We start from the raw sequence: 13,431 nt of genomic DNA, 5'->3' as shown, positions 1-13,431 counted from the left end.
TATGCAAAGCAGGCCAGTATATAGTTCCCAAAAATTGCTTTGCAGAACTAGTTTTTGAATTCACTATTAAAGGGCAATTCCGAAGCAGCCAGAAAAGCACAACTGACCACCCACACCGCAGCAAAAGTGGCTGTGGAAACCAGTATTTCATGCTCGTTCTGCAACTGCGAGCTCGCAGGATGAGGCTGGAACAGGCCAGTTCCGACCTCCTGCAGCCACGATGAAAAAGCAACTGCAGGGATGTTGAAAGAAACACTGCAGAATAAGCCAGAGAATAATCAGCACAGACAGAGGGAATGTTTCCACACAGCACTCAATCCAAGGTGACGCTGCTCTAGCAAGGCAGCTCTGAGCTTTATTTTTCCCCAGAAGAAAACAGCAATAGCAACCACCCAACAGAGCTCATTACAGCTGTTACAAAAGCTGTTCCCAGGAGCAAGAAAGCTAGATTTTCCTTTAGCAAAAACAACTCTTGAAGTAGATACGTTGAAAAACAGACCTTAGGGCTGCTTATTTTTTTTCCAACCTTCTCAAAGGGGAAGGTTTCAGACTAGGTAAACAGACCTAACAAAGACTCCACTGAAACATGCCAGTGCCCCATTGTTGTACAATTTGGACTGCACAGCAATGCCAAACACATTTTACAAACATCCTTTTTTGCTTAAATCAAGACCAATTCTGCTTTGCTTAGTCAAGCTTTTGCAGCCCAAAGTCCCACAGCAACCCAGTAGCAGGAGAGGCAAGGATCCTTTCGCTTCAGCCTACACAGTTATATCTATCACAGGGCTTGCTGAAGCTGACCTATGGCCATTTTATGTCAGTTTATGTCAGTACCAGATTCCAATTCACTTGCACTCAGCTTCTTACTTTCTTACTCAAAACATCTTATCAGATTGGATCCTAGTTATCTTCATATTGTTTTCACAACGGCCAGCTTTGCAAGCCTCAAGTGCTTTGCTAATAAATGCCTTTCTACCTACATATACCCATGGCTCTGTCTTCAGAGTTGGGCTATCTAAGCCTCAGATCTTCCCCGCTCATCATGAAATATGCTGGAACAGCATTGAGGGTTTCTGGTCACCCTGAAGTTGTTAAAAACCTCTAAGATGCCAAGTTAGACTGCTTGCACTTTACCTTCACTAGCAGACGGGTAAGTTTCTCTTCACCGCTGTACACGGTCCCAGAGACTTTCCCATCCTCCCAGCGTACATCTCCTGAAAGAGAAGAATGAAGCACATTGGTTGCAAGCACAGCCATTCTCAGAAAGCATGTGGAAGAGCACAGAGAAAGCCTCCACAGCAGTTCTGCAGATGAGGATTCTGCTTTTGGGTTTCACTGACAAGGAACAAGCATGATTTTTGTGCCACAGAAGTAGCTCCCTGTAGTGCTATGCCTCTGGCATCTTGTGCCCCATAGACACAGCAAATAACAAATAAATAAAGTGTTAGCACAAACAGCTAGCTGCAGCAAGCAGTTACATTAACGTGCAATCCACTTTAATCCCTACTCAGACTCCCCAGGCTCCTGCCCACAAAGTTGAGCTCTCGTTGCTCAAGCCAGTCACATCCAAAGAGCACCCATCACACTGCTGTAAACTAAGATGGAAAGGCCAAGATTGTATAGCTCAAAACTATGGCGTGGGACTTCTCAGTTAAGTGCCTCTGACACATTAACAAACAAGAGCAGGTGGATGGAATAGCATCAGCAGGGCACCCTGTGTAACAGTGCTTCAACACACTTAACCAGGCCACTTTCCCCTGCCAAATATCCAAGCAAAGCCTTTCCACCTGTCTCTTTGTATTCTCCTGCATGAACCTCAATGGCATCAGCTCCACAAGAGTACACCGAGTGAGCCAAGTCACAGCCCAGCCTTCACTTCCAAGTAGCTTTCAAACGGCGTGGCAAATGTGTGAGAAGCCACAGAAAAAGGAAAAGAAAAAAGGAACAAAAGCCTGGTGAAGGAAGGGAATAATCACTAAGAGGAATAACATAGACAGAAGACAGATACAGAAAGTTGCACAAACGACACAGAAGTAGAAAAAAGGAAATTGTTAGAGCATATTCTATAGCAAAACATTTCCTGTATTCAGAGTAGTTTTCCAGCAGAAAATTCCAAGTATTTATCAGACTGGCGGAGGGGATAAGCAGTCAGTCACTCACATTTGCTCATTAGAAGTAATAGGCAGGGGAACCAGGGTGGAGACATTTACATCAGTCAGCTAATTCAAACTGAGTTTCAGACACTGCTTTTATGGATTCAAGCCAGAGTGGCCTTGCCTTCCTTAAGTGGCATTTTGAAGGTGCAAAGCACTATGACTTTGATTAAAAGAGTCCTGGAAATTCCCTAAAAACACTGCTTGGAAGTTCCTTTTGTTATGAATATTCCATTGGGCTTCACAGAAAACACATTTCTGGAAAAAAAACAAACATCAAGGCTCAGAAACGTATTCAAAACTGCATTCAAATAATTCCCTCTGTACTTCTCTTCTTCTCAGCTCTCCCATCACTGCTAGCTCTAAACTCCTAGGGAAGAAAGGGAACTTCAACATAAATACTTGAATACACTGTTAAAAGATGTAAATACAGACTTTTGTCACTTCCAGAAGGAAAACAGACATAAATTTGTAAGTGAAGAACATCAGCAAGATGCTGTATGTAAGACAAAGCTACGAGCAGGAGTCATTAGATCTCATTTGGCAGAGTAAGCCTAATGTTAGGCCTGTGAAAGGGACCCACCCTCACTGCAGCAGTCTCACAGTCATACCTTTTGAGCTGTACTCTTTCATCTTCTGTAGAACCTCAGGCTGGTCCATGCCTTGTTCTGGCAGCACTTTGATATAATTCTTCTCATCTTTCAGGAAGGATAAACTGGAAGTGACATCATTCAAGGCTTCATCAATCTTCTTTTGAATCTAAGAAAGAAAGAAAAGCTCTATCAACAAAGGTACTGGCCACATTATAAATTACAGTTCAGTGCGTGTGACGTTGAACTCACTGGCCACTTTCAAACCAGTGAGCAGAACAGGTAGGATCTGTTCTAACTCTATGACCAAAAAAGCATGGCAGAGTTCACAGTTCTCCCTTCCTACCAACTTGTTCCTCCAAAAACAAGCTGTCCTTGTCCAAAATGCCTCCTGAAATGCCCACAGCCATACACTAGTCTCTAAACAGCACTGGGAACTGCCTAAAGGCATCCTAGATAGCACAGAACAGAACTGTACCAAGTAGCTAATACAAGAGATTGCAGAGCAGTGCTCAGCTGTGTTTAACATAACAGGGCAGAGTTCGCTGCCCTGTTCAAAGAGATTGTACTTTAATGGATAATGAAGAACAGTGGGAATTCTGAGTCCTTTCTTTAATAAATGAGACAACAAAGCTTAAAGCAAAAATATTTCACTGTTATCCACTAAGGCTTTTTAAAAATCACAGCCCATAATTTACAGAAGTCTTCAGATTCATTGCATTTTGTACTTTGTCTCATCTGCCAACACATACACAGTTTAGAGGCTCATGGAAACTGAAACATGAAAGAAATCTCCCTTATAAACACTGTTACAAGATTTCTTCCTTCTTAATCACACCCCACATCCAGGAGGCCCAGACTACTTCCCAGAAAGCATTTCAAAGCAGTCTTCTGAACAACACAGGTGTTGGAATATTATCAGCTTTAAAGACTTTTGGACATTGGAATGCCTCCTTTCAGCAACTGATAGGTTATCAGGTACCAGCCTAGCAAAGAGTGGGAAGAGCACACAGATAGGGCACAGCATGAGTCCTCTGGCACAGGAGAGCTTAACATTACTATGCTCTGAGAAGGTAAACCTGGATAAAATAGAATACAAGGGGCCAAGAAGGTGTCCTTTCCTAACAGGCAGAAGCAGGGGACAACTAACACTTAGTTCATCTGACCAGCCAGAAAGTAAAACTGGGGCACAACATGAAAAGAAAGAGAGATGTTATTCCCATTATTCCCTTACAGAAGGCTGAGGGAGAAACTTGATAGCTGCAACCATAGCAAGGTCAAAAGGAAAAGGCTGCTCTTCACTACTTCCATCTGATAAAGTCACCCACAACAGCTGGCACCCTCATGCTGCCCCAACTGATTCAGTGTGTAAACACCAAAAAGAATGGGTAAGCACCACTGACTAGGAAAAAAAAAAAACAAGCTGAGTATTTCTTGATGATTAAGTCATGACGTGCTAAAACATGCTGACATCCATACTTTCAAGTCTTTATGTAAAAAACATCTTCCAGACACTAAAGTCCATCTCATCTTAATGATTACAGTTACAGCAACTTCTGGTATCTTTGTGCTATAAAGCTTTTGCTAACAGGTATCTGAGCTCTAGACATGGACAGCCATCTGATTAAAAGATTTATCTTTCCACGTTGCACAACAGACCCTATCTCACACTTGCTCAAGAACAAGACACTGTTTCAGAAGAACACACAAGTTCATTCGTGTCCCCTTCTTCCACCAATCAAGCAATTCTCTTAACATCTAGCAAAGAAATACCACTGGAAAATTCTGCCTCTGTACTCACTGATACTTGGTTAAGTGGCACCTCCAATTTATGAGTGCAATATTATTACAAAAAGACTAGGTAGAAATTATGTCTTTCATTAAACCAGGTAGTGGCATCAGTATCCTTGCATCATTATGATCACAGGAACAAGAGACAGCAAAGACACAGAAAACACAGCTTTGCAGGCTCAAAAAACATTGCAATAAGTTGTTCAAATACTTACTATAGCCCCAACAAATGGCATTTTTCTCAACAGTCTGAAGAATTGTTTTTTAGTTCGGGATGTTAAACCTGAAAGGGAAAAGTCACAAGTTAACCTTATGTTAAGAAACCAAAAACAGTCTCAGAGCACAATAATTCACCACACAGGCTTTAGTATTTCTGACCCAGGCTAAAATAAAGCAGTCACAAAGGGGATATGGTGAAAGAGAATCATATCAGAAAGCAGACACAGGTCAGGCTGCAGAAGAAACTGGTTTGCCCAAAAGCAGTTACCTATGGGAACCAACTATTTGACTCGTTTTCTTAATTTACTGCTAGGGCTGCTGAGTAAAGTCATGCCAACTGTGAAGGCTAAGATCTTTTCAATCCAGGCGTATGAAAGGACAGCACCTACTTGAATGGGAATTTACACCCACACATGGAGTTTTACAAAGGAAGGGAGTTTAGGATTTGCTAAAGGCAAGATCTCCAGCAAAAAGGGAAATAATTTTGGAAGTATTTTCTGCATCTTCAAACCAGAATAGAACTGCAACATGCAAACACTCAGCAACGTGAGACAGGCTCCCAGGCCCCAGCAGGATGAACCGAGCTGGAATGCAACAAGTATTCTTCAGGGTTCATCCATCCAGCACAGGAGGGAAATGCACCACCACAGCCCAAATATGAAATGAGAAAAGCCGCTGATGACAAACACCGGAAAACTCCTGGGGTAGCTTCAAAGGCAGGAATGCAAGCAGGATGACAGAGATGGTTTACAGCCATCAAAAATGCCTTTTGAGTCATCTGGACATTTCAATCAAGCACTGGCAGTTACAGGACGCTTTCAGCAGGAAAGAGTACATCAGCTTTAAAAAAAAAAAGTAGTCAACCATTTTAAAACTTCACAATCTTATCTATAGCATTAGACTGGCCCATTATTTTCCATTTTATATGTGCTCCTATCTATTTTGAGAAGCTACAGGAGGACAGCAATTGCAGCTTGGCACACTCTAGAGCAAATATTTGTTAGCACTCTGAAAATAGCATTTCCGTTGTACATTTTCTGTGTGCAGACCATTTAATTAAGAACTTCCACACTGAGGGAAAAAACACACAACTGTAGACTCCTGAAAAAAATCAGACAGCCTTATTAGATTTCCTAGCCATTAGTAAATATTTTTAAAACACTGTGCAACAGTACAAATTCTAGACAAGTAGTTAGCATGACCCTACTCTGAGCACAGGCTTGGTGTTCCCAGCGTTCAGTTACTGAGAAGTAGGCACCAAATTAAAAACTGGGCTATTTTTAAAAAGCTGTCACTACAGCATAACCCTACGGCCCATGGGATTGGCAAAGCACCTTGCTCTGCTCTGGGGGAAAGGCAGCTCTCCTGACCATCACATAGGCAGAGCAGACTGCAGGTTCATCTAAAGGTCCTACAGAAGAGCTGTCAGCACAGCAATCACAAAGCAGGAAGAGGCTAGACCATACACAGTTACCTTGAATATCCTGAGGATGAAACATATTCCCAACATCACATCAAATTTCCCTCCTCCGGCAGGGAAGCAATTGAGAGCAAGTACTATCCAAGCATTTGGCTACAGTGTGTGGATACATATAAGGTCCTAAGAACTTGAATCAAATTCCCCAGGTTTTGAGCCAGAGAGCACTGTGACAAACAAGTGAGGTAGCCAGAAGCTCACAGGAGCCCAAAGCAAAGGAAGGAGATATGGGCACATTCCAGGCTGGCCTGCCACACCCTCTACAGGAATGGGGACATTCCATTGATTAGACAGGACTCGTCCTTAATTTGGAAAAGGGTTTTGTTAATCCTCACTGGCAGCAGAAGGCATGTTTTAACAAACACTCGCTCTCATTCCATCCTTTTCCCTCCACTACATGAGAGCAACTGCATCCCCTTCCCACCCCACACAAGGCAAACCCCACGCCAAGTTCTTACTCTCAGACTGGAAGAGGAAGCCATGCAGCCATACAGTTAGAAGCGTGGAGGAAAACGTCAGTCCAACCAGCTGCCAGGGCTCCAGTCCATCACAGCAGGCGTTCACGAAGCTCGTTACTTTCTCCCAGTACATCTGGAGGATCTCCTTATAGGGAGTGATGGCATCCTGTGCAAAGGGAAACACAGACACTGAGAAAAGCTCAAACACACACAAACAGGGCAGCAGAAATGCTTTAATGACAGAATTCCCTGCCATGAGAGGCGAGTAAAAAGGTGCTCTTCAGCAAACAGACCTCCCACTTTCCTTAACTCCTGAACAGCACACATAGGTGTCAATGATTTCCAACCAAAAGCCACTGATAGATGTGTAAGTCTCAAGGTCCCAAGTCAACATCAGCAGATCATACCATGGCCCCGGGGACACAGCTGTATCAAATCACAGTATTATTTTTCCAAGGAACTGTCTGTCTGTCCACAGAGCAAGTGAAAGCTAAACTGCTACCGCTCAGCAGGTACCACCAAAACAGGGCTATTTGAGTACCAAAGGCTGGACATTTAAAGACGAGAGTACTCAGCAGCACTCCAAGCTTAAGAAGTGATTATCGTATTCCATATAAAGGAAGGATGGCAGAGACAAACACTACTGGGGGGAAAAAAAACCAACACAACAAAACATAACCCATACAACTAGAAAACTGTGATGCAATCGTAATTACAATGTCAAGCTAGTAACTACTGTCAGGACAGAGCTCAAGAACCTTATCCACAATTTTAAAGCATGCTGCCTTTGTGAGTCTCAGAAGTAGTGACAGGGACAACAGAAGGTTCACAATGGGAAAGTATCACTTCCCCACTACAGGGCGTCTTTACAGAAATTCTCAGCACAAGGATGCAGAGCTGTAGGAGCAGGTCCAGAGAAGGGCCACAAAGATGATCAAAGGGCTGGAGCACCTCTCCTGTGAAGAAAAGTTGAAGGACCTGGGCTTGTTCAGTTCAGAGAAAAGAAAACTCCGAGGATACCTCATTGAGGTCTTCCAGTACTTGAAGAGAGCTTACAAGCAGGAGGGAGATCAACTTTTTACGTGATCTGATAGTGATAAGACAAGGGGGAAATGTCTTTAAACTAAAAGAGGGCAGATTTAGGTTAGATGTTAGGAAGAAATTTTCTACCAGAGGGTGGTGAGGCACTGGCACACATGCACAGAGCTGTGGGTGCCCCATCTCTGGAGGGATTCAAGACCAGATCAGATGGGGCCCTGGGCAGCCTGACATTTGGTTGGCAACCCTGCCCATGGCAAGAGGTTGGAACCAGATGGTCTTTAAGGTCTCTTCCAACCTAAGTCATTCTATGATACCATGATCCCAACACAGTTGGAGAGATTACAAACAGCCTAGGAAAAAAACAAGAGCTTCCAAACAGTCAAAGGAGAAAGTACTTACAAAAAAGCACTAAAGAGCAATCGCTACACAGGAAAAGCAGTAAAATATGTATAATACAAGAGAATTTTAAAAACAAACAAACAAACAAAAAAGAAGAACAAACCACTTAAGCATCCCAAATATAAGGCTAAAAACTTCCAGCAAACCAACAGTGCCAAGGCATCACAGAGGAGCAATATTGCTCACACCTCAACACAGGCAGGAGGAAACAGAATGAAAAGGGCTAAACCAGGTGTCTGGCAAGAGGAACAGCCCTCAGCTACAGGAAGCCAAATTAGCACCCATATGTCTGGCACAGAGCAGCTTCCAAATGCCCCAGCCACTTCAGCCCAAAAAGAAGCCAGCCACATAAACCACCGCAATTAATAGTGTCAGGGTTAGTGCCCAGTCCTCCAACTCCAACACCACAAAGATGACTTAACCCACAGATTTAGGGCACTTTTCAACTAACCAAAGGCACTTCTCAAGTTTCATCAAGTTTGCACAATTTTCTCAGCAAAATCCCTGGAAAGGAGTGCTTAACCAGCAAGGACATCATTGGTCCACTGCCTGAGAGCTCACGTCTGGATCTCAGCCAGTGCTGGAAGTGCATTTACACGTGTGGAAACTGAGCCATTAATGCACTGGTGCCTCCAGAACTGTTGTTAAGCAGTGGCAAGAAAACCCTACTGTATCAGATACACAGCAGGATGTGGGTTTTCTCTTGACAGTGGAATATTGTGCAAGATTCATGCCCAAAATGACAAGGGAATGCAACATTAGACAGAAGTTACTCATGACAATGGCCAAGTTAAAAATGATATCTGGCAAGACATTCATCTCATTCTTGGAGAAAACTCTGGACGGAAGTTGCCAAATGCACGTTCTGGTGTCAAACCACATGCTCTCCACTGAAATCAGTAGTCAGCAGCGCATCAGCATTCCATAAGAAAGGAAGGAAAAAGTAAGTCAGCATTACAGATTGAGCCCAGCTGCACAGCTCCAGTGGCAAGTCCTGCTGCCCAGCACAGGGATGAGCAAATCCAAGGGTCTCTCCTTTTCAAAAGCTCTCAACCCAGTGCCCCAGGCTGTCCATGCAGGCTGCTCCACTCTGAGCTTACTACAGAAGCAAAGCATGGGTGGGATGTCTGCAACCTGTGATGCAGCCTTACAGCTATTTCTGTACAGCAGCATTTCTTCATTGACATGATCAGGAAAAAAATAAAAAACAAAAAAAGAGCAGCACAGGTGCCTAATGAAGACATCACAGCTGAATGAGCAACACACGTGTTGCCCCATCTTTGTTTCTCAGTTCAGAAGACTGGTTAGCTATGCAATGCAATTTGTCAGCTCCTTGATAAGCTGCATGCTCAGCATTTTCAAAGTGTTTCTTTGCCCCAAAGTATCTCTAAGATATGAGACCTCTGGTCTACCAATTACTCATAATACTGATGGTACCACTCAGACATACCCCGTGTCTTCATTACACTCAGCAATGTGCAAAGACATTGCTCCCTCTCTTAGAGAAAGCAGGCAGGGGAAATAGACAGCCTACATTTAGCCCCACTGGAAGATTTATTTTTAATTGTCAGAGCATTAAGACAAACCCAGGTATTAGATACAATACTCACTGCCCCATTAGGGCTTGCAGCATTCATCTGTACTGACACTAATGCACTCAGCAACCTAAGCAGTTTACATGCTGAATTTTTAGCTACATCGATTAGGAATCCTTAGGACTTGACTTCTAAAAGCCATTAGCCAGCTGAACTGTTCCAGGGATACAGCACTCACACCACGACTAAAGGGGACAAATGAACTGCAGCAATGCTCCTCTACCCCAGAACGTAGGAAAGAAGGAAGGGGAAAATTGCCAAAGCTTGCTACAGCAGATTTGGTAGTTTTGCTGGAACAGCACTTCCTCTGCTGCAGGTTTAAACCTAAGAGATAAAAAAGATAAAGGCAATATACTGGGGAACCTCACACTGCTGGTAAAGTGCCTTCCCTTTCTGACACCACAAAGTGCAAGCACTGAAAAGTTTACCTGCGCAAAGACTGGAAAAAAGGTTTATCAGCAGAATCTTCCCTGCCCCAGAGAGCACTTAAAGTGGAACAGAGAGTAAAAGCAGTTTTTAAAGGCAAGTTTATTTTAGGTAGTAGCATGAATCTTAGAATCACTGTGCGAGGAGGTACTGCTAAGATCAAACCACATCCTCAGTTTTCACCCCAGTCTATACATTCTCCAGCCATTTGTCTAAAAGCACAGCACTTGCTGCCCAGCCTAAAACAAACCAGCACGTGGGCACCTGGCAACTGCACACGGTGCCCAGCGCTTGCAAGAAAAGCAGTGGCTGGGTGGCAGAAGTTGTCTCCTGCGGACCACAGACATCCCAGCCAGGTAGCCAACACAGGAATCCCAAACCCTAATGCTGTGCTTGTTGTCTGTCTGTCCTTACTGATAGGGCTGATGAGCGAGGTGACGGTGCACAACTCATCACATCATAAATTATGGAGCAGGGAGGCTGCACTGCCTGGGTCAAGCCTGACATGGAACACACACTGCTGTGGCAATGACAGCGTGAGCTGCTACACAACTGGTTCTCCCAACACAGCCAGCTCACTGAGGTTCCAATGAAAAACAAGCTGAAGAACAGCAGTTTGCTTATTTATCATCTGCCTAAGGAGGAGGAAGACTGCAATTAGCTGTGCCTGCACAAGAGGCACGTCTGACCTGTACGATGACACGGGACCAGCTCTGCTGTGGTGCCATCGGTCTCACAGCCTGCTTCCTGCCACGGAGTTGGAGGGTTGAGCAATGCCCTGGCTCGCCGAGGGTGCACTGTTTTGGTTTGTGCTTCCAGCCCTCGTGAGCATGACAAATACCTTTACATAAGCGCTAGGCATGGAATATTTGTTAGTCAACTCCTAATTACAGCCCGAGTTGTGGCCTGCATACTGCCCATCCCCAGGGACGTGAGGCCATGCAGTGATAATAGACAGGATCTCACCAAAATTAAGACTCACACGTCTTTAGACGCACAGGCTGAACTCTGAAAGAAAATCAAGGCCAGGTCATGCTTATTGCAGCGTCTTGTGTGCTGCATTTTTTCCCACCACTACAGTGCTAGAAGCTCTTTTCCTCCAGCATTTCTTTTGCCGTACACAGCATATGCAAAATGAAGGCAGGCGCACAAACCCACCAGCCCAGAAGTTCACAGGGAGTTCTCAGTGACGGGCTAATTATAGCACAAAAACAAACAGGCAGCAGCCTGGAGCGAGGCCGGCAGCACCCCGGGGCTCCACACAGAGGGGAACGTGAAGTTATCAACACAAGGATGGGAAAAGGCCGATCCCAGGCTCAAAAAACACGCAGTTCTACGACAGCCCAAAGGGCTTTCAAAATGAGGTTAGGTTTCAGATTTCACGTGGGGGCGAGGGAAAAACCACAAAGAGCAGTTATTGTACAAAGCCTAACAGATGCTCTCCTCAGCAAGCTAAGAAACCAAACTGCCTGAGAAGCAAGTACTCAGCCCGAAAAATACACAGTGCACCTCTCGTTCCCTTTGCTCACTACAACAAATTGATCTATAAAGCCTCTGCACACATCCAGGCACACTGCAGACAGCACAGCTCTCTAAGGGCCTGGATGCACTTACTGCATACCCTGTGTGAACCCATTACAGCTCTCCCTGGGGTTGTGGCTTCAGGCTCCTGCAACGCTTTCTTCTTCTCCCAGCATCCAGGAGGACACGAGCAGCACTCGGCTCTGTGCTGGGACTCATCCGGACACATTTTGCTGCTTGGCACCCACTCAGATGCAGGTCACGCAGTGCTTTCTGCATGCCTTCTGGAGAACAAAATGGGCATTGATCTGAAACATTCTGCAAGCAGCTCGCAGAGGTACCACTGCAAGAAGGAAGGGGACAGCCTCTTTAGCAGGGTCTGTCGCAACAGGATGAGGGGAATCGGTTTCAAGCTGGAAGAGGGGAGGTTTAGACTGGATAGAAGGACAAAGCTTTTGTTTTTGTAAGAGCAGTGAAGCCCAGGTTGCTCAGCAGGGCGGTGCATGCCCCATCCCCGGAGACACCCAAGGCCAGGCTGGATGGGGCTGAGCACCTGTAGGCGTCCTGTTCATTGCAGGGGGTCGGACAGGATGGCCTTTGAGGGTCACTGGGAGCTACGACGGCAAAGGAAACAGTTCGCAGCACATCAAACACTTCCGAGAGACGGCGGCCCCGAGTTTCTAGGAAACATCAATCTCTTCTGCCGAAAGGAAGCCGCCGCTGCCCCAGCACGGCTCGCAGGGCGGAGAGCTGCGCTCAGGAGGCCAGAAGGGACGGGCAAAGCCGGGCAGAGAGCAGCCCCGGCTGCACGAGGGGAGGGCGCACACAACAGCCGCCGCCACGGGACGGCACGGGACGGCACCGGCGCCCGCAGCACGCTCCCCTCGCCCCGCAAGGCCTGCTGCCGGCCGCACGGCACCCGGAGCCGCGCCTAGAGAAGTCGGGCTGAGGGCCCCGTTGCCGGCCGTCCGAGCTCCGGAGGCCGCGTGCAGTCGCACGCCGCTTTGTCCCTGCCCGCCCCACGCCCTCCCGTCCGTCGCGCTGCCGCCACTGCTTACCATCGCCGCTGCTGCCGCCTCGGCCGCCGCCGATCTGCGCCCCGAGCCGGCCCCGCCCCGCCCTCAGCACAGCGCCCCCTGCAGGCAGCGCCCTGCCATTAAAGCCTGAGCGGCGCCGCGGCCCTCTTAAGTTCCAGAAAGCATCAGATCCTGGAAAGCAACCCTTTTTTATTTTTTAAAGTATAATAGTGCTTTACTCTGAAGGGTGTGAGAGGAACTCTTATTTGGGCTTGTTTTCTTTATTCCTTAAAGGCCAGATTAGGAACTGTTAGGAAGCATCACCACAAGTGCCCAGACTTACGCACATTCTCACATCATGCCACAAAACAGGACTGAACACAGGTAGAAAGGAGTATTCGATCTGGCTACAAACCCATGGGTGGGGAAGAAGAGGCACTGGGGAAGGGACAACAGTGGCATAAGAACAAAAGCCAAGTTGGGACCGTGGGCAGCCTGAGCTGGGGGGGGGCAACCAGCCCACGGCAGGGATTGAAGCTGGATGGGCTTCAGGGTCCCTTCCAACCCAAGCCATTCTATAGTTCTGTGAAATGCACAGAGGTTGGTCAGGAGCTGGGGGTGGGCTGGTGGCAACTGGAGAGCTGAGACTCTGCAGTAGTCCTTCAGTGTGAGAAAAGTGGGTTCAAAATAAAGCCCTGATGTATAGGTGTGATTGCGGGTGTTATGGAAGTGAGAGGATGGAGCT

The 13,431-nt window shown here is 46.2% G+C and overlaps 1 protein-coding gene across 2 annotated transcripts in view; it reads right to left on the bottom strand.

Annotated features, from left to right (window-relative positions):
• SGPL1 (sphingosine-1-phosphate lyase 1) overlaps positions 1 to 12,818 on the bottom strand; it is a 28,774-nt gene extending 15,956 nt beyond the window's left edge. For both annotated transcript variants that reach the window (XR_008205109.1, XM_052677080.1), the window contains exons 1-5: positions 12,729 to 12,818; positions 6,689 to 6,854; positions 4,750 to 4,817; positions 2,765 to 2,912; positions 1,135 to 1,214 (exon numbers count right to left, since the gene is read on the bottom strand). Coding sequence is in view for 1 of the 2 variants with exons in the window: in XM_052677080.1 (XP_052533040.1) it covers positions 1,135 to 1,214; positions 2,765 to 2,912; positions 4,750 to 4,817; positions 6,689 to 6,854; positions 12,729 to 12,731 (465 nt within the window). In the remaining variant the exon portion in view is untranslated. The remainder of the gene's footprint in view (positions 1 to 1,134; positions 1,215 to 2,764; positions 2,913 to 4,749; positions 4,818 to 6,688; positions 6,855 to 12,728) is intronic.
• Between the last annotated feature and the right edge of the window lie 613 nt (positions 12,819 to 13,431).

This window comes from Tympanuchus pallidicinctus, unplaced genomic scaffold, assembly GCF_026119805.1.
Source record: "Tympanuchus pallidicinctus isolate F22 unplaced genomic scaffold, pur_lepc_1.0 scaffold16, whole genome shotgun sequence".
NCBI classification, from domain to species: Eukaryota; Metazoa; Chordata; class Aves; order Galliformes; family Phasianidae; genus Tympanuchus; species Tympanuchus pallidicinctus.
Note: the sequence above shows the minus strand (reverse complement) of the source record. Positions and strands in the feature narration are given on the sequence as shown.